Genomic DNA, 25143 nt, shown 5'->3' on the forward strand with positions numbered 1-25143 from the left:
GCTTTTAAGGGTAGACAAAAAGGATTCCTAGAAAGACTCAGATAGAAAGAATTGCAGCCAGAACTCAGTAAGTGAGTGAGAGAGTCGTCGCCTTATGCTAAAGCCTCATGTCATGAAGAAAATGTCTGAGAGGCAAAGAGAGGGAGTGCTTAAAAACATGTCATACCCAGGGAGGCAAAAGTTGTTTTGGGTCCCTAGTTCCAGTCCCGAATGCTTCATGAGTTCTGATATGTTCCTTTTTAATTGGGCTTCAGACCAGCATTTGAAAATGTAGATTAGGTTAATGAAGTACTCAACTATAAATGGGACATATTTATAATCCCCATTATATCCTCAAGGCTTAGGGACAATAGAATAAGAGGGGATAGAAAAATTATAAGAGACAGAGGTTGGGTAGGACTGAACTGATACAATATCTTCTATATATCACAGGATTACTTCACTCATTAGCTAAAAGCAGTTGCTGTTATATGCATAAGACCTATGAAAGATCAGTCTCATTCAGTGTGATGTCCATGAGTTCCTACATATAACTGTGTATCTATCTGCAGATGATGTCTTTTAGTAAGGGAGAGTCAGTTCGCCTTAGAAGTGTAGCCCCTGGTATGTCCACCACCATACAATAGATGGCCGTCTATTCACCAGTACAAATTACACCAGGTAGGCTACTAAAGTAAAAAAAAAAAAAAATACAGGCATGAGAGCTGGACCAGTGCTTAAGAATACTTTTGCTCTTAGAGAGGACCTGAGTTCAGTTCCCAGCACCCACATGACATCCCCCAACCATGAAAACTCCAGGGCTAGAGTATACAATTCCCACTTCTGTCTTGCATGGGATAAAGCATGTATACATTGTAATATTCAGGCAACACACACATACATCTAAATAAGTAAAAAAAAAAACAAGTATTAAAAAATTCAAAAGAAGAATAAAAAAAGAAGAAGACATGAAATTGGAAGGAAGGATCTGGGAAAAACAAGGAAGAGAATTGGTGGCCAGAATATAATCAAAATACACTGTATGAAATTCTCAAAAGATCAAGAGGCGTATGTTAAGAAGAAAGTAGAGACTAGACCTTGATAACCTCTGAAAAACCTTTAGATGATCCTCATCAAAGCAGAGGGTAGCTGAAGGCAGTTATTTCCTGAAGGGCAGGTCCCAAAGGTCTGCTTAAAGTAGTCACAGTGTCTGCTTTGGATCTATAGCAATTCCACTTAATTCTTCTCCAGTCTGGCCTTTGCTATGGCTATGCTATGTTCTGATCAAGTGACTCTTTCCTCCTTGTCTCACTTAGCTCCTGCTATATTCTGGGAATTTGCCAAACAAATTTTATTGAGGACATGGCTTCACCTTTTAATGACCTTTTCTTTATTCTGGAAGGATCCTATCCAAGACTCTGCCTGAGGCTGTCCCAATTCCTTTATATCATCACAGTCCACTGCACATGGTCATGCCCAAAGTTGACTGATTTAGGGATTGAAGTCCTGGCTCTGTAATGTCCTGAGAGTCACACAGTCATCAAGGGGGAAGATAGCACAAGATTCCTGGTTTTTCAAACTTCCCCAAGTCAGTAAACCACCTACATCTCCGCATATCATCCGCATACTGTGGTTCTATGTCCACAACCCACTATGCACCCAGAAAGTGCTTTCTTCCAATCTGAATAAGGAGCTACATTCATTTTTATACTTGCAGTTGATGTCTAGGCCTTGCACATGCAAGGAGCATCAGAGACCAGGGGTCATATGTTTTTATGTTTGGCCTTTGGCATCCTATGAGCACCATGTCTTAAAGTAGGAATTGTCACTTCTGTGAGAAAGGAAAATGGTTCTACTTGGCTTTCAGAGAGCGTATGTCTGTGTTGCTTTGCTAATAAATGGGGGTGGGATAGAATGGAGATGTTTCTGGAAACAGCAGAAAGCACTATGCAAATGTTAGCTCTTCATTATTCTTCCTAACACCAACAGCTTCTTTTCTCCAGTGGCAGCCCAGAGCCACTTGCTGCCCTGATAACAGGGGCCCAGATGTTGCCAACATCTGTCTGTTTCTCTGGGCCTTTTACAGAGAGCAGTGAACAAAGGAGAGAGGAAATATATTATTACAGAAACATGGGAACGTGTTTTACCACCTCCTTTTCCTGCCCATCCCCCACAGGCACCCTCTCCAATCCCCAGATGAGGAATCATTTCCATTCACCTTTATGCTTAGGGTGTTGTGTTTAATGCCTGGATTTTGAAGGTGCTTAGGAAACACTGGCCTTTTTAGGTTCAAATATTCATGGGTTTTTGTTCAGGGATTGGGGCTGTCAGGCAAGTGGGACAGATTCTAATTACACAGGTAGATATCAGAGTAGTTTGGGGTTTTGGAATCTGAGACTATGATTCTGACAGGTTTTGATCAAGACAAATTAACCCTCTGTGCCTGTTTTCACTTCAATAAAGTGATGCATCTACATTTTATGAAGAATTCTTTGCTTGAGTCATCTTTATATGTTATCAGATATCTTACAGCAGAAAAGGACCAAGAAAGTTTTAAATTTGCATGTAAATTGAGTATCATTTATTTCCCTTTTGTTTATGTATTTCTACTTGAGCTGTGGCAGCATGGAGAATAAGTGCTGGTGTCTTGGAATTTCTATTTTCTACCAGGAATTTCACACATCCATTGGTTAGTCCATTGTAACATTCTAACAGTCCTCACATTTGGGCATCAAGATTCCTGTTCCTCTGTCAGCTGAGAACCAAATAGGGGTCATGTTCTCCAGTTCTAAATATTGTCTTAAATACTGTATATAACATTTTGCTGTTTCTTCATTTGTTTTATAAAGGCATTTGTTCTTGTAGATTAATTTTCCTAATGTTGTTAGGGGAACAGTCCTGAAAGTTGAGTTCTGTCTGGTTATATTCTGTGTCCTACCCTCTAAATTAATACTCAGATGAGTAAGTATCAATGGAAGAGGTATCCACAGCCCTTCTTGAGTTTTTCTACCCTGAAGAAGTGTGTGGTTCTCATGTATCCCTGAACATGTTCAGTTAAAGTCAACAGGGACAAGTGAGACATGGATGGCACCTCTGATACTCACTTAAAATTATCAGCTCATAATACTTATATAAGATATCAGTACTAGGAGGACCCTTGGAGATCCTCTATTATTACTGCATTATTTAGGGATGGGGAAACAAATTTTTAGACTAAAAAGGACTTGATTAATGGAATTTATCAGCCCCCAGCATCAAACTCACTGTCCCTCCAAGATTGCTTTCAGAGGAATACAGCCTTCCTCATGATCATTCTCATAGCTCGGTCATGCATGTCTGAGATATTGAGGGGACAGCTGGGTACTGGGAAACCATTGGTGTGAGCATGGAGGAGGCTACGTCTCCGTGAATGTACTTACTTCGACTGGACCAGGAATAGGCATCATTATCCTAACACTCTTCTCTGTATCCTAGAGTTTTAAGAGACATTGGAAACTTCACCTTGTGGTTAGAGTTCTACTATCATTTTGTAGCATCATAGCCCCTGATTCAGTTTATTTTGGGGAAGCAAAATTGTGAGTCTCCTGTGATATGGGCTAGCCTAAGATTAATAGTGACTATAGGGACTGTGTAGAGGAGATAACTGAAACAGCAAGGGCTTGGTGACTTTTCCATCCCAGATGGTGTAAGAACTCACATAAAGTTATGTTGAGGTAGGACACAGCATAACATAATGCAACACAGTGCAGCACATTACAGTACAGCCTACTACTTGGAGGGAGGTCAATGCTGCTAGTGACTAGACTTTTCCCTAATCCCCTATTTTTCCCTTGAAAAAAATAAATATCTCTGATACCAAATGTCTTTACCTGTAAAGCAACAATATGTGAACACAGATACTAGAACCTACCTTATAAAATGTTTTAAAAATTAAGTAACATATTGAGGGAAATGTGGTTCATGCCTGTAATTCCATCACTCTGGAGACAATCATTTGGATTTCCAAATCACAGGTATCCTGGATTCCAAAATTGAGACTTTGTTTCAAAAGAAATAAAACAAAAATACTGCATGCAAGTTGTTTAAACATGGCCTTTCTTAGTTCCAGTATTGTTCTATGTTTTACAATCCAAATCCAAAAATTAGGTGTCGACTATCAGACACACAAAACCTATTTTGTTTGCATTTTAGGAAAACTTTATTGTTGTTTTAATAATGACTTACATTTATGTAGCACTTATTAGATGCAGGACACTTTAACCAGACAACATATATTAACTTATCATACCCACACAACATCCGTAGGAGGCGTATAGTGTTATTGTATTCATTTCAGAAGTGTGGAAACTAAGGAAAGAGAGAGTCCTTTATATAGTATCAGGGATAGAGTCAAAAGTCTGATTCAAGAACTAAGTCTTGCTATGCCCCATTGAATCTTTAAGTCCATCTTCCTAAGAAACAGGTGCTGGAGATAAGACATAGTAATCAGAGTAGATATTGCTTCTATCCTTGAGGAGAGTAAAGAGTGAAAGTCACTGCTAGGGCCATCCCCCAAGATAATAAAAGTCACCCTCAACCACTCTCTTTTTTATGACAGGTTTTAGACAAGTTTCTAACAAGCAGTGTGGTTTTCCACCAACTGCCAGCTTCTCCCCATTTCTTTCTCCAGACTGAAGCCTTTCTGCTCAACAGTAGTAACCATACTATGACCAGTTCATACATAGTCCAGTTCACACTATGGCAAGAGGGCTGTCCATGGCCTCTGTGTATCTTTAAAGTTAAGTGTATTATTTGAGAAGGGCATACTCCTTGAATTTACAACTTTACATTAACAGCTTGTTTTTCTTTATTGATGCATTCATTAGTATCCCCTAAAATGCTGCATACAAGAAAAATATCTGCTACTATCATCTTCATCCCAGACACGATACTAAAGGAGGGAAAGCCTCATCCATGCTGCACAGATGCCATGACTATGTTGTGATGATGGTTAATTGGTTTTTAAACTTTCTTAGCCTCTAGTCAAAAGTAATACACTTGAAGGTGGGAGGAGATTCCTCTGGATTCAAGAGGAATTCTCTCATTTTTGTTTTTGTTTTTGTTTTTCTACTGTTTGAGATGTCTGTGTTATAACATTGACTCAGTTACACATTAATATTTTGACCTAGAGCATTACTTAGCCTGATTTTTTTTTTATCTGCAGAATGGCTGTGTTAACATCAACCTCACCAATTTTCAGGGAGGACTGCTTTAGTCACTTAAGATACTTAATTTGTGATTGCCAATGATTGTCATGTAATAGGGGCATAGAAAATGGGACAGCGCTTTTTTTTCTCTCATTATAATATCCTATAAAGAAGGGAGTGTCAATAGTTCACAATAAATCCCTGAAACCATGCACCTGGTTTTTTAGTTTTCTGTTTCTTTCCTCACTGAAACAAGTTTCTAATTGACCACAAAGCAGCCCGACTTGAATCCTGCCTCTACCACAGTTGACTTAAGATATGTTCTAATGCTCTGGTCCTTGCTCAGCCTTGATATTCTCCTTTAAGAAATGAAAGAATAGCTTGTCCTAGAATTCTTCTAGTTTGTTCCACAAATCCCTGCAATCTCAGAACCCTAAACCCTAATTGGGGCAACTCATTTGCTGTGAGATTATTCAGGAATAGGTTTCCAATAAAACATTTTTTCAAAGGCAAGTGTTCAAAAGCTGCAATACTCCCAAACCATGTCCTCTAAACTTTCAAGCTCTCAGCTCCCATAGATTGTGACATTTGGAAAATGGGATTTGAGCTAAGCAAAACTAGTTTGTGTCTGGCTCTGCTGACTTACCCTCCATCCACCGTTAACATCTGTTCAGCATGGCACGGGGCATGAGGCTTGTGCAGGGGATTCACTGGCACTGGGAGTGGCATAGAGGAGGAAGAGAGGGGTGTCAGGGTGAGGTGGTCTGAATTCAAACACATCTGTGCTGTCTCTGCTGAGTTATTAGTTGTTCCCTCCAAACCAAACACAATCTGTGCCTGCCTCAGGCTCCCTACTAAGACTGGCAGCAGGCAGCTGGGTACCTCTATGGCCTTCTCTTGTCTGTGGAACAGAGGGATTGGCATAAGCCTTTTTGCTTTCTGCCAACTCATCCATCCACTTCCCAGCCTTCTGCATACACCACACTCCAAAGCTACTCTCCTGTTACACAGAGATAAGGTACATTAACATTTTTAGCCCAGAGTACTTGGTCCAAATAGGATCTTCCAGGTATCTTCTATTCATAAGACAGATAGAAACAAGCATTTATAATGGGGAAGGCCTATCAAGCCTGCATTTAATGATCATGAATATATATATATATATATATGTATATATATATATATATATAAAATCAGTAGCAGAAAATACAGAAACAATAATGTAAGAAATTGTCTGGATCAATATCCTCACAGTTACCTTCACAGAGTCTCCTTAGTGCAGAGTAAGAGGAATGGAAAACCCAGAACAGTTGTTCCTTTGGTCACTCTTGGTGCCTACTGCTTGTGGTGCATGTCACTGTGCTCTGAGTGACATTTTCTTGTTAGAATATTTCCCTTTATTTTTTAATAACCATGGCAATTAGTTCAGACTCTTAGGTAAGTAAGCAAAAATAAAACATTTTGATGAAGGTTGAACTGACATTTCCACAGCATATGCACTTGTCATCTTTCATGTGGCTTCAACACAATGCTTGAAAGTACTAAAGGGAGGGAATATCTACTTGGGCCCATAGATTCGGAAGATTTAATTAATCATTGCTTGGTCCTATTGTTATTGGCTCTACTGCAGCAGAACATGATAGCAGAGAACATGTAGAAGAACAAACCTTGCTTCAGGGTAGCTAGAAAGCAGAAAGAAACAGTGAGAGGAAGTGTTATGTGGTGAGACATAGCTTCAGAGACAGTGCTCAAGAATCTGCATCCTCCAATCAGGCTCCACCTTCCATCCTTTTTACCACTACCTTGTAGCACATTTTATCATTGATCCATCAGGGGTTAATCCTCTCACTAAGACTGAGTCCTTATTCTTCAATCACTGAATACCCCACCATTGAACATTTCATTGAGGACAAAGTCTTCAACACTTGTGATGCTTCTACCCAGATAACAGTAGGAGACTTAGATTTCTCTCTGTAATATAATGTCTTACTTAAGGTTACTATTGCTTCAATGAAACACCATGAACAAAGCAAGTTGGAAAGGAAAGGTTTTATTCAGCTTATGCTTCCACAGTTCATCATCAAAGAAATAAGAACAGGAACTCAAGCAGGGCAGGAACTGGAGGCAAGGGCTCAGGCCGAGGCCACAGAGGAGTGCTACTTACCAGCTTGATCCCTATGTCTTGCTCAGCCTTCTCTCTTGTAGAACTAAGGACTACCAGTCCAGGGATGGCCCCACCCACAATGGGATGGGCCTTCACCAATCAATCACTAATTATGAAAATGCCCCACAGGCTTGCCTACAATCTGATTTTATGGAAGAATTGTCTCAATTAATGATCCCTCCTCTCTGATGACTCTAGCTTGTGTCAAATGACATAAAACTGGTCAATAAAAATAGTCATTGTTTTGAGAATATGTTGTAGTTGTGTTTGGACATACACTCATATGTACATAACAGTCGATAATTTTGCAATATTATTCATGTATATCATCCAACTTGATTCTCTCATTCACCCTAGGAGTCAGATAAAGTTAGCTGTTGTTGCTAGTTGGTTGGTGAGGAATATAGACTAGGAGAGGCTGAATCGCTCTCCCAATGTCTCATTAAAAGGGTTGAATTCCCAATTCTAGCTTCCATGAGCCTGACACAGATTGAGGTTCAGTAGTTTTCTATGATAGTTAGCTTCTGAGTGAGGATGGAATGTCCCACAGTAACTGGAAACAGTCCCTCCTCACTGTTTCCAGCTGCTCCCGAGGCTCCCAGTTTGCTCTGCCTTTACAGAAGGAATGACAGCCCCATAAATCTTCCTGATGGTGGTAAAGAAGTTACCCAAACCAGTCCTAGACACAGAAGTGAAAAGGATAATGGCAGGATTCCTCCATGAGTTAGGGACAGAAGCCACAGATAGGAAGGGCCCACTCCATGGCAAACACAATGAATGAAAAACAGGAAAACAGGAAGGTTCTATACCTGTTGGCATTGCAGTGAAATTCTGTAAGTATGTTGATTAAAAAAGGGAAAATTATATAGATGCTTTTGCAGATGCAGGGAGGAGCCTCCCTATGAAGGCTTTTGTGTGAGTATAATAATAATAACAACAGCAGTTTACTGAGATCATTCCTTTTACGTAGTTAATGCGTATTGGGTGTTTAGAATTCCTGTATCCTCCTCATGCAAATTCAAAACAGCTTGAAAGATGAGAAAAGGAGTGAAACAGATAGAGGCTAACATTTTGTCTTTATTTATGTGAAAAATTCCATTAAGAAATATCATAGTCTCTTCCCTAGTCAAACTAAGTACCAAGTATTTGATACTCTGTCAAGTTGTCATCATTCTCTGCAAAACTGAAGTATTAGTGAGAGCCCTTCCTTCTATAAACAGAAGCGAAGTGGAGTCCCAAATCCTCATTTCATATCCTCCCTCTTGCTTTGTGCCCCCTCACCTCTAGCCTCAGAGGAAGCCTCAATATGGATAGAGAACATGGAAGAGTTTGTGATCAAGATAAAAGAGTTCTCCTAGATGTACCTGGCCAAGAAATTGGGACTGGACCAAGAGGATGGGCATCTTCCTTCCTTCCTTCCAACCTTCCTTCCTTCCTTCCTTCCTTCCTTCCTTCCTTCCTTCCTTCTTTCTTTCTCTTTCTACTCACCCCTATTTTCACTCACTCTGTCCCCTCTTTCAAAATCCCCCCAAAATCTTCAACATCAAGGAGTGCCTTATCCTGCAAACATTCCTTTCCATTTGTGGTCTTAAATCAGTTCAAATGAATATTCATTCACTTTATTTGGATAACTTCATGGAGGAGATCAGTATCCTTACCTGACTCCTTGGGTGAATTGGAGAATCAGATTGGATGATGGATGTGCTTTCAAAGAGAGGAGAATGAGATTTGGAGATCAATCTACTTGTGAGAACTAGGTCAGAAAGTGTCATGTGTGGTATTTGAACTCACCTTATCCTCAGCTGCCATGATTCATCAGTCCTAAGCTAGTACTGCCAGAGCCATCTGATGGTTATGCTTCCTGTGTGAACTCTGCAGGTTAGATACAGAAACGGAAGTTCTCAGGACTAGGCCAGTTTGAGACTACCTAGTTCTCTCAGGGAGATTAAAGGGATGATATGCAAACTGTGAATTATTCTGCTCAAAGTATTTTTACTCATTTTGTTTCATTTGAGTGATAAATCTTTTCTGTGGATTTTCTTCTCCTGGTTCCTGATGCCATCTTCCTGCAATGTCTGTATTACTTGAACCTCTGCTTGGCATGCATACTAGGGATTTAAAAAAAGAAAGAAAAGGGGCATTATTTCCATTTCTCTTGGCCACTTTTTTCCTGGTTGAATTTCTTTAGTTTTTGTATTATATGTTTCTTCAGAGACTGCCGGATTTGAATAATGGACCTAGGAGACTTTTCTCAGCATAACAAACTGAATAGTACACTGCCAGGAATTCATATCCATCCAGCCATCAAGACTGAAAACAAACATTTTCAGATGTCATTGATTAAAGATGTTGGCTTGAAATTATCATGGACACCATGTGGGACTTGAATCCATGACAATAATCATTTTATAAAGAGAGAATGCAAAGACACAAAGGAAAGAAAGATGGTGAAATAAAGATGAACATGTAGATTGGATGCTGGTGCCATAAACCAGTAGATTTTTATTTCAATGTTGATCAGTATAAAAACTGTTAGATGGCCTGAATCAGTAGAAAGAGCAAAGCCCACTGGGTTTCCCTAAGGATTGATCTCTATTGTCAAGGTGTAGGGTGACTAGGTTGTGAAAGTTTAGCACTAATAAAATAGGGGCAAAGGAGATAAGTAATTGTGTAAGTTGTATGAGCATCATTACCTAAATTCAGATTCCTCAGCATTCAATTACAAAGTTAGACACGATACTACTGAGGGCCAGACACTGGGAGATCCCTGGGGCTCTCTAGCCATACTATTCTAGCCAATCATTAAATTGCATTTTCATTTAGAGAACCTGTCTCAAAAGATGAGGTACAGATTAATGAAGATAATTGGTGTTGACCTCTGACCTCCATGAATGCAGGCATATGCACCTGTATACTCTTATATACAAATATACCATCCACACAAGTGTGAAGTTGGTACTATAAATCTTTCCACCAAAAGCCACCCAAGCCCTACCACCACGTGGGCACTTTCTGCAATCTGCCCAAGTTCTGCCTGCCGAGTTAGTGCCCCAAATAATACACAGAGACTTATATTGGGTACAAATGCTGCTTGGCCAATGACTAGGATTTCTCATCTGCTAACTCAGTCTTAATTGTCATGAATCTATATATTTTATAAGACTTATCTTATCAGACACCTTCCAATGGCATTCTCAACCTTGGGATCACATGACTCTGTAGGAAGAGAGAAGGGGCCCACTTCCTTCTTGTCCTTGTTTATATATGAGTCTCCCTGCTATGTCACTTCCTGCAGATCACCACTTCTTCACTACATTTCCCAGAATCCTCCTCGACTCCCAGTCCCACCTAACTCGATGCCTCATTGGCCAAGCAGTACTTTATTCATCATCCAACAAGACAAACACATGCACAGAAGCACCTCCCCCATCATGAAATAGTAGATATGAAGACAATTCTCTTTGCTAACATTAGGTTCTATATATTTTAAGCTCTGGTTTGTTTGTTTGTTTTTTAAGTTAGGTGATCAAAGCAGGAAGGTGTAGAAGAAACAGTGAAGCATCTCCACCCTCTCATCATGAACAGGGGCAACTTTTTCCCCCTGCTACTCTCAGTGTACACACTGACCTTCTATTGAGTCTGTTGTCTTTCTCCTTTCTATTCCTGGGCATCTCATGCTTGACTCTCTGCCAATGATAACTAACAATCCTGGGGATTTCCTGATCAATCTTAGTGGGGGGCATCCTGAGGCCTTCAAGACAATTGACAGTTCCAGCACCAATGGCCAAAACTGGCAGCTAAAACTCAACTCTATAAAGACTCCTATTGTGTGACTGATAATAGGTTTTGAAGAAGCTTGATGGATAGATATGGAAGCATCAGAAGCAGTGGAACTCCTCAGGAGATGTGGCATTGCTTTTGGTGCTTGCAGTTATCTCTGTCAGAGTTAGTGGAACTGTTTATATTTGCCTACTCTTTCATGACACTTTCTGTACTAGGAGTTGTATATAAATCACTCTGCAGAATACAGTTATTTTATAAGCAAGATCAAAGGCAGGGGATTCATTGCATGAAGTGACCTGTCATCATGATCATTTTAAAACTAAAAAATCAAGGTGGCAGGGATGGAGGGAAAGTTCAATAAGTAGAGCCCTTGAGGACTGGAGTTTAGTTTCTTATCACTCACCTAAATACCATGTGGGCATGGCAGTCCACACCTAATCTCAATTCCCAAAAGTCATAGACAGTGCATCCTTAGAGCAAATAGGCTATTGCAGTTTGCTGAATTAGTGAGCTCTGGGTTCAAGTGACCCTGCCTTAATGTATGAGATGAGTCTGAGTGTCAGCCACTAATATCCACCTGCATATATGAATATGTGCACATACCACTCCTACACACACAGACACACACACACACACACACACACACACACACACACACACACACACACACACACACACACACACACACACACACACACACACACACACACGGAGGAAAAGAAGATGGCAATAACAAGGCTTATAATAAAGAAGCTGACTTAGAGCTTCATAGCTGATTAGCTTTGATTTAAACCCAAATTCCACATCTTTGAGCTACATCCTGACTTTCTGCTTTCATGGAAAGCTCCAGGATTTCTACAATGATACATATGCAGGAACTGCAGCAGTTTATAAAGTTTGGAATTTGGGCCCAAGTTTTGTTTTGTGTCTCAAACATCCAGAGAGGAGTGAGCCATATAAATATGTTTGCCTCCTAATAATTCTCGTACCATGCATGCCTTCCCCAGAAATCAATGGGGAAATAAAAAATTAGTTTCTTCATTCTTTAAGTATGTTCTAGTCCCTGGTTGAGCATAGGAACATTTCAGAAACACTTCTGGGCTGAAAGGGCTAACAGATCACTTAGAGAACTATCTGCCTATTCACTCACCTATCCTTCCTCCTAACCCTTCAAATTTGTTTGTTAAATGTCAACAGTGTACTAAGAGGTATTCTTCATGCTTAAGAGGAAAATAAATCATTGCCATTTATTAATAGTTAAAATTCCATTCCTGTTGGTTTCCAAAACTTTGAACACAGCATGTAATATAATCAGTTGTAGGGAAAAGTAGTGCTACAATGAAAATTAAGTGAAGACAGAGGACAGAGTTCTTGGGATTGGGTGAGGGTGAAGGGCACTATTATAGGGGGCTACAAAGAGAAGAATGGGCTTATGATCAGAGTCCCAGTAGTAGGTGTCTTCCCTGCCCTGGGGTAATACCAAGCCTCCTTTTCTCTATTATCATTTCTACAGAGGCCAGCATCAGACATGGCAGGCCCCTTTCACATAGGACACTTACCTTAAATGCCTTGCCTTTGAGTTCTATGTATGTTCCTACTTCAGAAATCTCCATTGTGGCACAGTGCTGATGGATGATATGGGGTAGGACTCTCTTTGTGGATTTGGGACTAAGATACTGAGTGAATTATGAAGGCTATTCTCATCACGCCCTTCTTGTCATCTACTCTCTGACAGTGACAATTTCAGGATGGTTGCAGCACATGGATTTGGACTCTAAAATCAAATGTGTCCTCTGTCACTAACCAACCTTGCAACCTCGGGCAGAGTGCCCTGTTGGAGGCTTAGTATCCTCAATTGCTAAATGAAGTTAAGGATGCTTAGCTTATTTGGCAGCCACAACCATTTGTTTATGTATTTTAAACAATTGTGAGTGTGAGGTGTGGAGTCTTTGTTGGCTTCCTTGGTTCATAAGGGACAAGGGACAGACTAGAGTCTCTGATTGCTTCCTCGGTGCAATTTTTCCCAAACCAGAATTCATAACACCATCATTCCCTGAGCACTGGTGTGTTAGATTCTTTACGTGCAGTTGTACAGTTAATCCTCACAACGTTGTCAATCAGTGGAGACTATTGTCTTTCATTTTAAAATGGAAAAACAGAGGCACCAGAAAATGCATTGACCCACCTAGGGCTTTCTGATTAGTAAATGACAGTGCATACACTACAACTCTTACCTACTGTGCTGCTCAGTGGGCTCTCTGGTAATTCAGTCCTATTTTGGGGGGTGAATGCACTTGATTGAATGGTTAGCCCTCCTCCCTTTTAATTTGTTTTTAATTGGAGTTACAGGGGAGTGTATTTTATTCCCACTCCCTCTATGGTTTGCATTGGAAGCTGTGAGAAACTCTTTGCTCTTCACTGTTTCCCCCTGGCATTGATTTTATCCAACTGTGCATGGTTGTAATTATCTTCTTGCATATCTATTCCCCCCAAACAACTGCAAAGCTGTCAAGGGCATATCTATGCATTTCTAATTCCAGGCAAACAGTTTGGTATGAGGTCAGGTTATAACAAGTGTTACACACAAGACCTTGAGCAAGAAGATTGTGAGTTTGAGCTCAGCATGGATAACACACAGTGAGTTCCAGGTTGGAGTTAGGCAATATTGTGTGATCTTATCTCAAAATAGAAAACAATGTGCCATTTTATCTAATCTCTGCCACAACTCATTTGGGTGAGTGTTACTATTCTTATGTTAAAGTTGGGAAAATTGAGCATCATATACTTTTCTGAGGTGATAACACTGGAAGGTGACAGAGTGAAAAGTTCTGAATTTGATGCTGTTTCCAGATGTGATCTTAAAGTGGTGCAGTCAATGAATAGATCAAGGAACTTGGGCAGCGTCCCTCCATGACTGCAGGGTCCATATGTTTATCTTAGTGACTAAAAGAATGAGAAGAAAATCAATCCTGTTCAGTCTCTTACCCTCTCCATTATTCATCCTTCAGAGTGAGATCTGAGACAGAACTTGAGAGGCCACCTAAGGATATGGAGTGGAGTACTGATTTGTGTTAAATGGCTTGTGTGAATTATCCTCTACTCTCTGTTACATACAGATGGAGGACTGCCAGACAGCTGTAGGTGTATTTCAAGCATCCAGCCTCAGAGAGGCATTCATAATGGTCTCATTCATTCATTCTTTCTACAATTAATTGAAGATCTACTAGGTGCCATGTAGCATTCGCATTTGTTCTAGAAGAAAAGTTGGCCTTCCATTCATTGATTCTCAGTATAGAAATAGAGTAGGTGCATAATGACACCTACTCACCATCAGACCCTGGAATATATCCTGAGAAATGCATGGTTGGTTAAGGGTGTACTCATGGGAGCAGGTAGTATTCCTGCTCCCCTACAAATTCCCATGTTCTCTGTCAGACAAGCATGAACCAGTAGGACTATCAAGTAACCACTTGACCCAGCCAGGAAAAGCATATTTTAGAGAACCCATGACTCTGGGGCTAAGCCTTAAAGGACTAAATAAAAAAGTCAAATGAGGGCATTTCAGTCAGAGGAACAGTGTGAACAATAACACAAAAGTGGGTTTTTTAGCTGCTGCAGCACCTTCATCCAGATTTGGTGGGCCTGGCAAAGTGATGAAAGTGTGGAGTCTCTCCAAAAGTCTTCAAGGCCAGCCTTGGCTTTCTAATCTTCTAGAATAATAGTGCACTGCATGGATGACAGTTGTCAGACATTTGTGTTGCTCTTGGTGGCACAAACCTACAATCCCAGTACTGGACAGGCAGAAGCAGGAAGATCTCAGTTGCAAAGCCTACGTGGGCTAAGAAGCAAGTTCCAGACCAGCCTGTGTGATTCTATCTCAAATACATTAATAAAGAGGTAGTGAGAAGATTTTTAAAAACACAGTTTTACCTTTTCACTCCAAAGAAGGGACATAGCCATGCTTCACAGACTGAGAGCAGTGTGGGTTGCAGTTACAGTATCAAGACTATCTCATACCACTGTGTATGAAAAAAACTGACTACATCAAAACCTCATACTTAAATTTTTAAGGGAAATAAGGTCAGTCTCAACAATAAGGATGTTATATCTTCTGAGATCTGCTAAATGCAGGTCATTGTGGTAAACGTGGTGCTGTATAACATGATCTCAATGTGTTCTCTCCATCTCTTCTCAGTTCTGTGTTAGTAACTCTGTTTGCAGATGAGAAAAGAGGAAACTTAAGTGCCTTTACCACAGCACACAACTAAAATGTAGTAGAACCAACATCCCACCCATGTCAGACTGGCTTATGGTCAGGGACTGCATGCCTGAGTGTGTATTAGCTGTCCTTTGGATACATTCCTACAGGATTCATATTGTGCTATGAAGGGTTAGCTTCTTTTATGATGTGGCCTAAAGATGATTAAGGATATTAAACTGGAAGGCAGTGGGTGGAGGAGGAATACATTCCAAAGAACCACAATATGCTTCCACTTCTCCCCGCTTTGGCATTTTCTTGGGAAATAAAATATGCATCTAAGACATACATGATAAATGGGTAACTTGTTTAAAAGAAAAATACTTTTTATTTTCTTTAATGAGGCCTTCTTAAACAGGTCAGCCAATATCTCCCTAAAGGCAAAGAAATAAATGTAGATAAATGTAACTAATTATAAACACACAGAGGAGTGTGGGTATATAGTTACAGATGTGAATTTGTATAAGTATTTTTATGCAACACCTTATCTTTTAATGTTCATTTATCTTCTTTTAGCTAATTGATTATTTATGCATGCACATATCTTTCATTACATTATGGGCTGAGATCTTGCATAACCTAGGATATTACTCAGGAAATCATTAATACTTAGATAGGTCCATCTCTGGCCCAATGACAGAAACTAGACCTCATTGTCATAATTAGTACCTCCTTCCACCCCCTTTCCTACCAATCAATCTTCCTATCCTGTTTTGTATGTCTTATATCAACCCCAGTAGCTGAGTTGTTGACTGCCCACCTCTACTGCCTTAGTTTCCATTTTCATCAACTTTCTTAAGCCTGGGACTCCCAGTTGCTGGTGGTATTAGTGACTCATGCACTTGGACCAGCTGATTTTTATATGACTTTCCTGTACATTTGTTTCATTTTCCTGGCCTCTACTCGCTACTCACTAGATGATAATAACAACAATCTACTATCCCTATCCCTAGCTGTGACAACCACAATTGCACCATTTCCAAATAGCTCCAGGGGTACAAATTTATCGAATATAAGAACCACTGTTTGAACTTGTCATCAGAAACCTCAATGACCTCCCTTATTTCTGTCTCCCTACCACACACAATGTGCTCTTTCTACAGTTTACAACATGTGAACTTTGTCAAAAACAAAATCTACTGAGTCCTCATGAGTATCTCAAACATGTACATTGGAGACCAGGTTACTCACAAAGATGGAAGTCTGTATGACAAAGACTTAAACTTCATACTGTAAGATTCCCAACTGAGTCAATGGGAGATGAACTGGATCTGTTTCTAACTCAGCTTTCCTTGTGATAGCAAAATTAATTAAGAGTTACAAAGCCAAGATCATTCAGTATACATTAAAAGGATCACAATGAAAGATATTGCAAACTGGGACAGGAGGGAAATGGAAGGTCATAGAACCTCTTTCATTAAGCAAATTCTCTCAACTGACACATTTATTAGCAGCTTTGATGGGTAGTGACTATAAACTCTGTCTCAAAAACCTTTGCAGGACATTCTGTGATCTTGACCAAATCACTCTCATCCTCTCAGTGACAGAAACAGTTTCTTTCTCTGCACCACGAAGGGACTGGACTATTTTCTTACAATCCTCAGAGCTTATGCATACTCTGAAGCCCCAGAGGGACTTCTCAGACAACCTGGTGGCCTGCCCCAGGCTACCATTCTCACTCTGCCACTGGGCATTTGGCCAAATAGAGCATCCATTGGGTCACCTGCCCAAAGCTATCATGAGGTTGGCTGCCAGGGGCCAGAAACAAGTGGCAAAAAGGGAAGGACATTACTTGGGAGGATATGCATGTTCACAGCTCTGAGGATTAAAGGCCCGTGTTCTTATCACTGCTGAACAGAGTATTATAAATCCAGCCTTAGAATACAAAATCCCCTTGTGACTTGGCCATTGTGAGGGAATATTAAAAAGGCTGGAGACAGAAATAATCAGTTTCCGAATGACACATTGTCAAATAAAGCATTTTCCCCATTATCCTTGTCTTTCCTTTCTCTTGCTTCTTCTCCCTTGCCTGGATATTTTAACATGAAAAGTAGATGGAAATGAGGCCAGGATGAATGGCATCCTAACTCTGACTTCTTTGAAGGCTCTCTTGGTAGGGTGTCTTGGGAGTGTTTGTTTTTAGACTAGGTAATTTATGAGTTTTAATATTGTTTGTGTAAGCAAACTAGGTGAAGGTGCTCTGAAAAAAACAACAAGAAAGGAAGCTAAGGGTTTATGCAAAGTATGATTAGGAGCTCTGTGACTACTGTGGTTATAGCTAATGTCAGGCTCTTATACTTGCATTTTTTTCTGGCTTGTCTACTGAAAGTTTTAGGTACCTGGGTGTTTCTTACAATTTCTGTAAGCAGTACACCAAATGCTGTCAAATATCAGGTCAGAATCTGGAATAGAAAGCTGGCCAGAGAGATGATCCAATGTGTGGCTAGATAACTGGTAATCCTGAAATACTTGGAGAAAAGGGGAGTGGCTCATACCCTGAATGGGTCACTCTAATCTCTGTCTGTCTTCACTATCCCTTCTTTCTATGTGCCCATACCTCTCTGTTCTCTCCTCTTAACAGGATAGCAGCTATCTTGTTTAGGGTCCTCTCTAATCTCATATGTTCTCATCTTAACTAATCACATCTACAAAGTTCCAGTTTCCAATTGAGCTCACTTCTTGAGGTACATTGTTCAATACTCTATAGAAAGTGAAACATTACTTGATGTGAAGGAGTTAATGAGTTGACATAAGGGACCACCATATTTTAGGGACAGTTTAACCTAGACAGTAAGTTTGGGTCTAAGTTGAGATCTCCTAGGCAGAACAGGTGAGGCTTGCAGGGAATGAAAGCATGAGAAGGAAGCAGAGGCCAGTCATGGAAGATATTGAGTGCCAGATTAGGACGTCTGGATGTTGTTCTGTGACTGATTAGAGTAAAGGAGTAGAGAAAAATAAAGGAAGGAGACTTCTATTTGTGGACTTTCTGTAGTGGGCACCTTTTACTCAGATCATGTGTTGTCTTTTTAAATTCTCACCATAATTCTCCACAGTAAGAATAATCATTTCCAAAGGAGCCTATTGGAGTCAAAGGAGATAAACCATTGTAGTACACTTATCAAGGCCATTAGCATGCAGTGTGTGAACCAGAGGATCCTGGGCATAGACTTTTCATGTCACCCTCTATGCCTTCATCTTTGCCTGCCTTTTCTGAAGAATCTGTGGCCCATTTTCAGTAATAATGAAAGTAGAATGATCCTGCACAGAGATACTTGAGGAAGGAAGATCCCTGAAGAAAGGGGGTTCACTTCTTCTCTTTCATCTCTTCCCTTCTCTCACCCTGAGAACACAGTGAAATTCTCAGGTCCATAAAGAAGTAAATCAAATACCTTTGTATACACTTGTGCACTTACACACTCATGCAAACCAACTGCTAATAGACAGCTATCTCTTTTTTTCTGGGATTTTTCATCCTTTTACCCATCCTTGTTTATCCTAAAGAGACTCAGGATGTTCCCCCTCAAGATGGATTTGACATCAGTTAGACCCTGAGACCAAATGGTCTCAGTTTACCAGCCCTGAGCCTTGACTTCTCCTTGACATACTTTATGAAAATTCTCAACCCTCACCCTTCCCTCCCTCCCTTCCTCCCTCCCTCTCTCCCTCCATTACTCCTCTTTTACCCTGCAATATTTTTCAGTCACCAGGGTCTAGGTTTACTCCTGCTGTGCTCAGGGTCTGGGTGTCCAGGTCTGCTAACACATCAACTGCTGTTCTTTTTTTCTTGTCCTGGTGAAAGAAGCTGGAGTAGGAAGACTGCTCCCTTAGTGAGGGTCTGTATAGCATTCTTAGGCACTGCTTGTGACTCAGCACACTATTTATTCCTGCTGAGTCACTCCTTTCATGAGTAGATTGTTCAAATGAGACAACGGTATAGTAGTTGTTCTCTCAAGGCCCCTATGCTTATGCACAGCCCTCCAGTTGGTAGTGACCATTTTGCCACCTTTTCTGGTTGTTGGGACAATACTTTAGGTGATGTGACTGAGAACCTTTATATCCCATGCTTACCATCTGCCAGTTTCTGATAAGTTCTCCACATCATCAGCTCTCATCTTATCTCCCTTTACAAAGAAGATTTTGACTCACACACTTCATTTGAAAAATTATACATGTGCATATCTACATAAAAACATACAGTGAGGATCTGTTTAATGTGAGTCATTGGTTTCTAAGTTCTGATATCCAGCTTAATATTCCTTGAGACCTTAAGACAGGACCTCAGTTGTGTGCCAATGTTCCTACCCCAACCTTATACCCAGCTACCTTTGAGCCCTACCCCCTTTGGGAGAGGATGAATATTCTAATGTAGTGATTTTGGGGGGCTTGGATAAAAGAAATTCATAGTTTTCATTGTGTGTGTAGTCAGCAGGATGTCAGGACCAAGTTAGTGGAAAGACAATAAGACATCTAAATAGGGTCCACTGCAGTCACCCTCTCTCAAGACACCGTGCTCAAGTTTAATTTCTGACGTTATAGTTACCAGGACTTGGTTGTGCTTGCACTAAGATTGCAACCTAACTACTTGGGTGAAATAGAAAGAATATAAGTTTTAGAATTAAGAAACACAAACACACTAAATAAAAATAGTAAAAATAAGGTTCCAATACCCTTTCAACACCATGCCCACTTCACATACAACTGGGATGACCCCATTCCTGTGTGGGTATGACACAAACAGAACTGAACAAAGTGGCAGCTAATCTCCAAAAGGCAGAACATGATACAAAGTGAAGAAAGATAACTGCAACACAGATTTGTCTGGCATTGTGGAGATTACGGAAGAACAGAGGATTGTAAGACTCCTACTGTCTACCTTTGGCAGGAACCTGGGAGATAAATGCATTTGGGGGGAATAGTTTCTCCTTAGAAATGCATAAACCAGATCATTTCATGGATTTTACAAGTTAGTTTAGTTGCCCTTGTAGACATGCCACCATCATATTTCTCAGTAATGTATAATATCAGACGTGGGATGGGTTAATGACAAATTAACATCAGTTTATGCTTTGAATTCAAGGAGCCTTATGCAGCTTTGCTTTCAGTCACCTATGTGTTCATTCATTCTACATTTTTAAGCACCTGCTTTGTTCCAGACCCCTTCTTAAAAACCAAAGATTAAAGGACTGAAAATGAACAAAATATAAACTGTAGAAATGTTTGGATTTGATAATGAGATCTAATACTATCTTATAACTGTAATGGAGTATATGGAATATCACTATCGCTTAAGCCCTTAGGGAACTCATTTTGTAGATAATAAAATGAGGCTGAGAGAGCTTGATGGATTGTCCTGGGGCCGCTTAGCTGGTGGGAGGAACAGGAAAGCAACAGCCTGCATTTAACAAGCTACATTGTTCTAACATGGCTGTTAGCAATATCCTTTGCTCTTCTTTTCAAACTTAAACTTGTAAAGAAGGAAGAGTGAGACTCTTACTCATCCTTGATGGCTAGGAAGCTAAAGTAAAGAGAAGAAAATCTTTTTCTCAAAATCTCACGGTTTGTTGATGAAAAAGCTAGGCTGGAAAGTAGTGTCTCTCTAGCTACAAATCTGCAGCTGTTGGAATCCATAGACCCCAGGCTAAGTGAGGCAGATAGGAAATCACTCTGGCCCTACAATCCACAAATCAGTGGCCCATATCTTTGCTCTTCTTTCTTCCTATTCCAGGGTGGACTCATTGCATTGCTACTCCTGTTGCTGGTGTTTACAGTGGCACTATATGCCCAACGGCGCTGGCAGAAGCGCCGGCGCATCCCCCAGAAGAGCGCCAGCACGGAAGCCACCCATGAGATTCACTACATTCCGTCTGTGCTGCTGGGCCCTCAGGCCAGGGAGAGCTTCCGCTCTTCCAGGCTTCAGGCACACAACTCAGTCATTGGTGTCCCCATCCGGGAGACCCCCATTCTGGATGACTATGACTATGAAGAGGAGGAGGACCCACCCAGGCGGACCAACCATGTCTCCAGGGATGATGAGTTTGGCAGCCAGATGACCCGTGGCCTGGACAGCTTGGGACGGGCAGAAGAGAAAGTAGACTTTGAGAAGAAAGGTGAGGCCTTTTAACATTATTTCTTTCCTGGGATGTTCTGGGGCATGGACAGAGGTGCAGAGGTTGGGGGCATAGGCAGAATCCTTCCTGATCTGTCATTGTGACTCTTAGACCTGTCACTCTGCTCCATTATGAGACTCCATCTCTTTTGGGTCTTCACTAATGACAGAACTAAAGAATCAGGAACTGGGGTTTTGGAGGCATCAGAAAGTCCATAGTCCAACACCTCTGAAAGTTTCTTAACTGCCTCCCTTGACAGTCTTCTCACTGTCAAGAATATAGCCCATTTCTGCACATTCTTATTATAACTTTTTTTTCTTCTGTAGAGCTTGAAAATTGTCTTTTTCCCTCTTGTCCATAAAGAAATCGAGTCTGATCTTCTTTCTCCAAGAAATACATTGGGAATTCTGACAAGAGAAAAATAGAAAGTGCGTGTTACTTCTGTAAATCTTCAACCTTCTCCAGTGAAATACATTTCCGGCATCCAACCATCCTGGAACTGTCTGCTGGATGGAGATTCTCATTTTTCACATCTTAGAGTGTCACACCTAAGCTGACACCCTTCCTTGTCCACATGGGAATGTTCCAATATTGAGTAAAATAGAACTTTCACCTTCCTCTGTCTTAATGACATTGCCCACACCCCTAATATGCTGTCCAGCAAGCTTCAGATGGAAAATAGAAAACATCTTAACAAAGGAAGAAACAAGACACAACTAATGGTCTTGTTTACTTTCTTCCTCTCACTCTACCCTTCTATGGCCCCTCCTATCTCCTCGCCTGTTCTCCCTAGTATTAAGATGGTGCATTGTAATGGAGTCTGCAGTTACAACATAGAATTTATCAATAGGTATGACAATAGAAACAGAGTTGACACTTGTAGTAATGCCACTTCTGTGAACCTAGGCAAGTTATACATTCATCTTCCACCATACGGTGTATCTGCAAGTGTTCTCCTTTGCAGAAGGGTTGAAAGGTTTCAATGAGTTAGAAAATGTGAAGTCTAGGATTTGCAGTTGATGAACCCCTGGTACCTGCTTGCTGGTAATGTTTCTCATTTCATCTCTCTTTAAATTGGTTCCAATGGGCCAGAAGCTGTATTACCACCTAGGATAGAAATGTGGAAGACAGAGACTCTATACTGCCCTTATAGAGCAAGATGGGAATCTTCCTGGAGATAAGTCATGGGAGAATGGTTAGGAAACAAAACCCAAAGCTTGAATGTCTTTCCATGCTGCACAGCCAGGATGTGGGCAGGGTTGAGAACAGAGATACAGGCCCCAAATCCTATAGGAAAAAAATCCTTTGCTGTAGACTCTTATCTTCTTGTTAAGTTCATAGGACTTGGGTACAAGAAGGGAAGTGGAGAATAAAAGCTGGCAAGAAGGGAACGAACACATTTCTTTAGAGTCCTACATCACAAAGAGTTGCATCTGTCCTTGAGAAGGCAAATGCTAGAGCTGTTCCTCAGCAAATATGGTCCTGAGTTCACAGTCCTCTTCCATTTGCCAGAGATAGGACAATTCCAGAGATCTAGATACATCAGCGCAGTTCAAGCCTGTTGCTTCTGGTGATCTACAGAGAAAACCATGGATGTCTGTTCTTTAAAAGACACAAAGTATAAGCAATATGAAGACATGGGAAATCCATGGTCACTGAATATCAGAATGCAGTTAAGGAGTAGGAATATGTAGGTGTCTTTTCAGTGAACTTGTAACAGGTCTGGTAGGCCTTTTCCAGTAGGCATCTTGTCATTGGATGTGTAACGGAGGCCGCTCCTCCTTGGGCATGGCCTCAGGTAGGCGGAAACGAAAGGGAGGATCTTGTGGAGTGACTTTTCATGGAGCACTCTTCCAACCGGATCTGCTGAAAGAGCCTGTCAGGGAAAGCCATGCCTCAAGCTCCTCTCTTTCTGCTTCTGCCTACCTGAGGCCACGCCCAAGAAGGTATAGCCACTGTTACAAGTTCACTGATTACAATTTACAAGCATTCATTATGCATTTACAAAGAACTAGGAGAGAATTGTTTCAAGGTTCTAAACTCAAGAGGTAAATCCTTCAGGAGAAAGTAATTAAGTTATTCTGTTCTATCATTGTACATTGTATACCTGTGTGGAGCCATCATACTATGCCCCTTGAGTCTGTATAATTATAAAAATAATAATTAAGAATGCAAAAAGCAATCCTATAGTCTTTTGAAATTATATTGCCAGAGGTTATCCTATATGCACATTTCAATCTTGGACCTTGCCTTGAGCACTAAATTGTCCCAGCCCAGTTGAATTGTACCAAACTCCTTTTGAGCTCAAATATCCAGGTTTGCAGGAAGCATTATGAAAACTTAAGGGAGACAGTTTTAAAGTGACAATGGCTTGGGGTTTCATGGGTCAAGGATATTGAGAAGGGCTGATGTTAAAATAGGATACACTAATAAAACAATATCCAATGTTAGATACAGAAAATTTCTGATGCCAATGGATGCTAGTGGTACCCTGAGCTGTATGCCAAGCCAGAACATGGTACTCTCCTGATCGTCCCACTATCCAGTAGTGGCTTGTGACTGTGATCCAGCACAATGATTGAAGGGTTTTTAGCTAGTTTTAGTTAGTCTGTGATATGAAAGTTCGTTGATACTTGTAATGTCTACCACTGTTGGGTTGATACAGTGGGATATTTGTACAGTGTGTGAAGATGTATTGCAGTGCTTGGTGTAATAACAAGCTGAATGACCAATAGCTAGACAACAGGTACAGGCAGGACTCCCAGGCAGAGGAGAACCCTGGCAGAAGAAAGGTGGAGTCACTAGCCAGACATGGAGAGAAAACAGGTAGTGCAAGATTCAAGAGAGGAGAGAGGTAATACCACATCTCATAATGTAGATAGATTAATATAAACGAGTTAATTAAGTTACAAGAGCTAGTGGGACCAGCCTAAGCCACTAGCTTTTATAATTAAAAAAGCCACTGTCCAAGCTTTTATAATTAAAAAGTCTCTTTGTCACTATTTGTCAGCTGGCAGCTGACAAAAAAAGCATGCTACATATCACCTTGATATGTGAGCAAGTTGCTGAACATTTACCTATGTCAATAAATGAATAGTAATCACTATACTTAATATAAAAGGAAACTCAGTACATGTAAATTCTGATCTTCCTTCTTTCTTTTAAACTTACCTTTCCTTCCTATGAAGATTATGCATGAAAGCAGGAGATCAGAATAACAAATGTATCAGTTTATTGAAGAATGTATAAAAGATAATGAATGCACACTGAGTTTTTAAATTGTGTTTTATGAATGAAAGAAATATGTGCTGTTTATAATATAATAAATGACAGATGGGAAATAAGGAAGACGTTGGGAGGGAAGAAAGGAAGACAGAACACAGCAATAAAAGAGGAAGAGAGTGAGAAGGAAGGAACGAAGGATAAGTGGATTGGAATTCCATAAAGCAAGAGGTGACATTCTACCATTGAAGTACATGCTTCTACTAACAGGACTGAAAAACAGACACTTGGTTATAGCTTGATTCATATTCCTTTAGCATGTTCCAAAAATTTACAAGGTGGGGGTGTATCCCCCCCCTCTCTCTCTCTCTCTCTCTCTCTCTCTCTCTCTCTCTCTGTGTGTGTGTGTGTGTGTGTGTTGGGTATGCATGGAGTTAAGATGAA

The 25143-nt window shown here is 40.5% G+C and overlaps 1 protein-coding gene across 1 annotated transcript in view; it reads left to right on the forward strand.

Moving 5' to 3' along the window:
* The window catches only part of LOC100750695 (astrotactin-2), a 933092-nt gene that overhangs the window by 182997 nt on the left and 724952 nt on the right, over window positions 1–25143 (forward strand). The window contains 1 exon segment of the mRNA XM_027400261.2: window positions 21096–21477. Coding sequence (XP_027256062.2) covers window positions 21096–21477 — 382 coding nt within the window.

This window comes from Cricetulus griseus, chromosome 2 (assembly GCF_003668045.3).
Source record: "Cricetulus griseus strain 17A/GY chromosome 2, alternate assembly CriGri-PICRH-1.0, whole genome shotgun sequence".
NCBI lineage: Eukaryota > Metazoa > Chordata > Mammalia > Rodentia > Cricetidae > Cricetulus > Cricetulus griseus.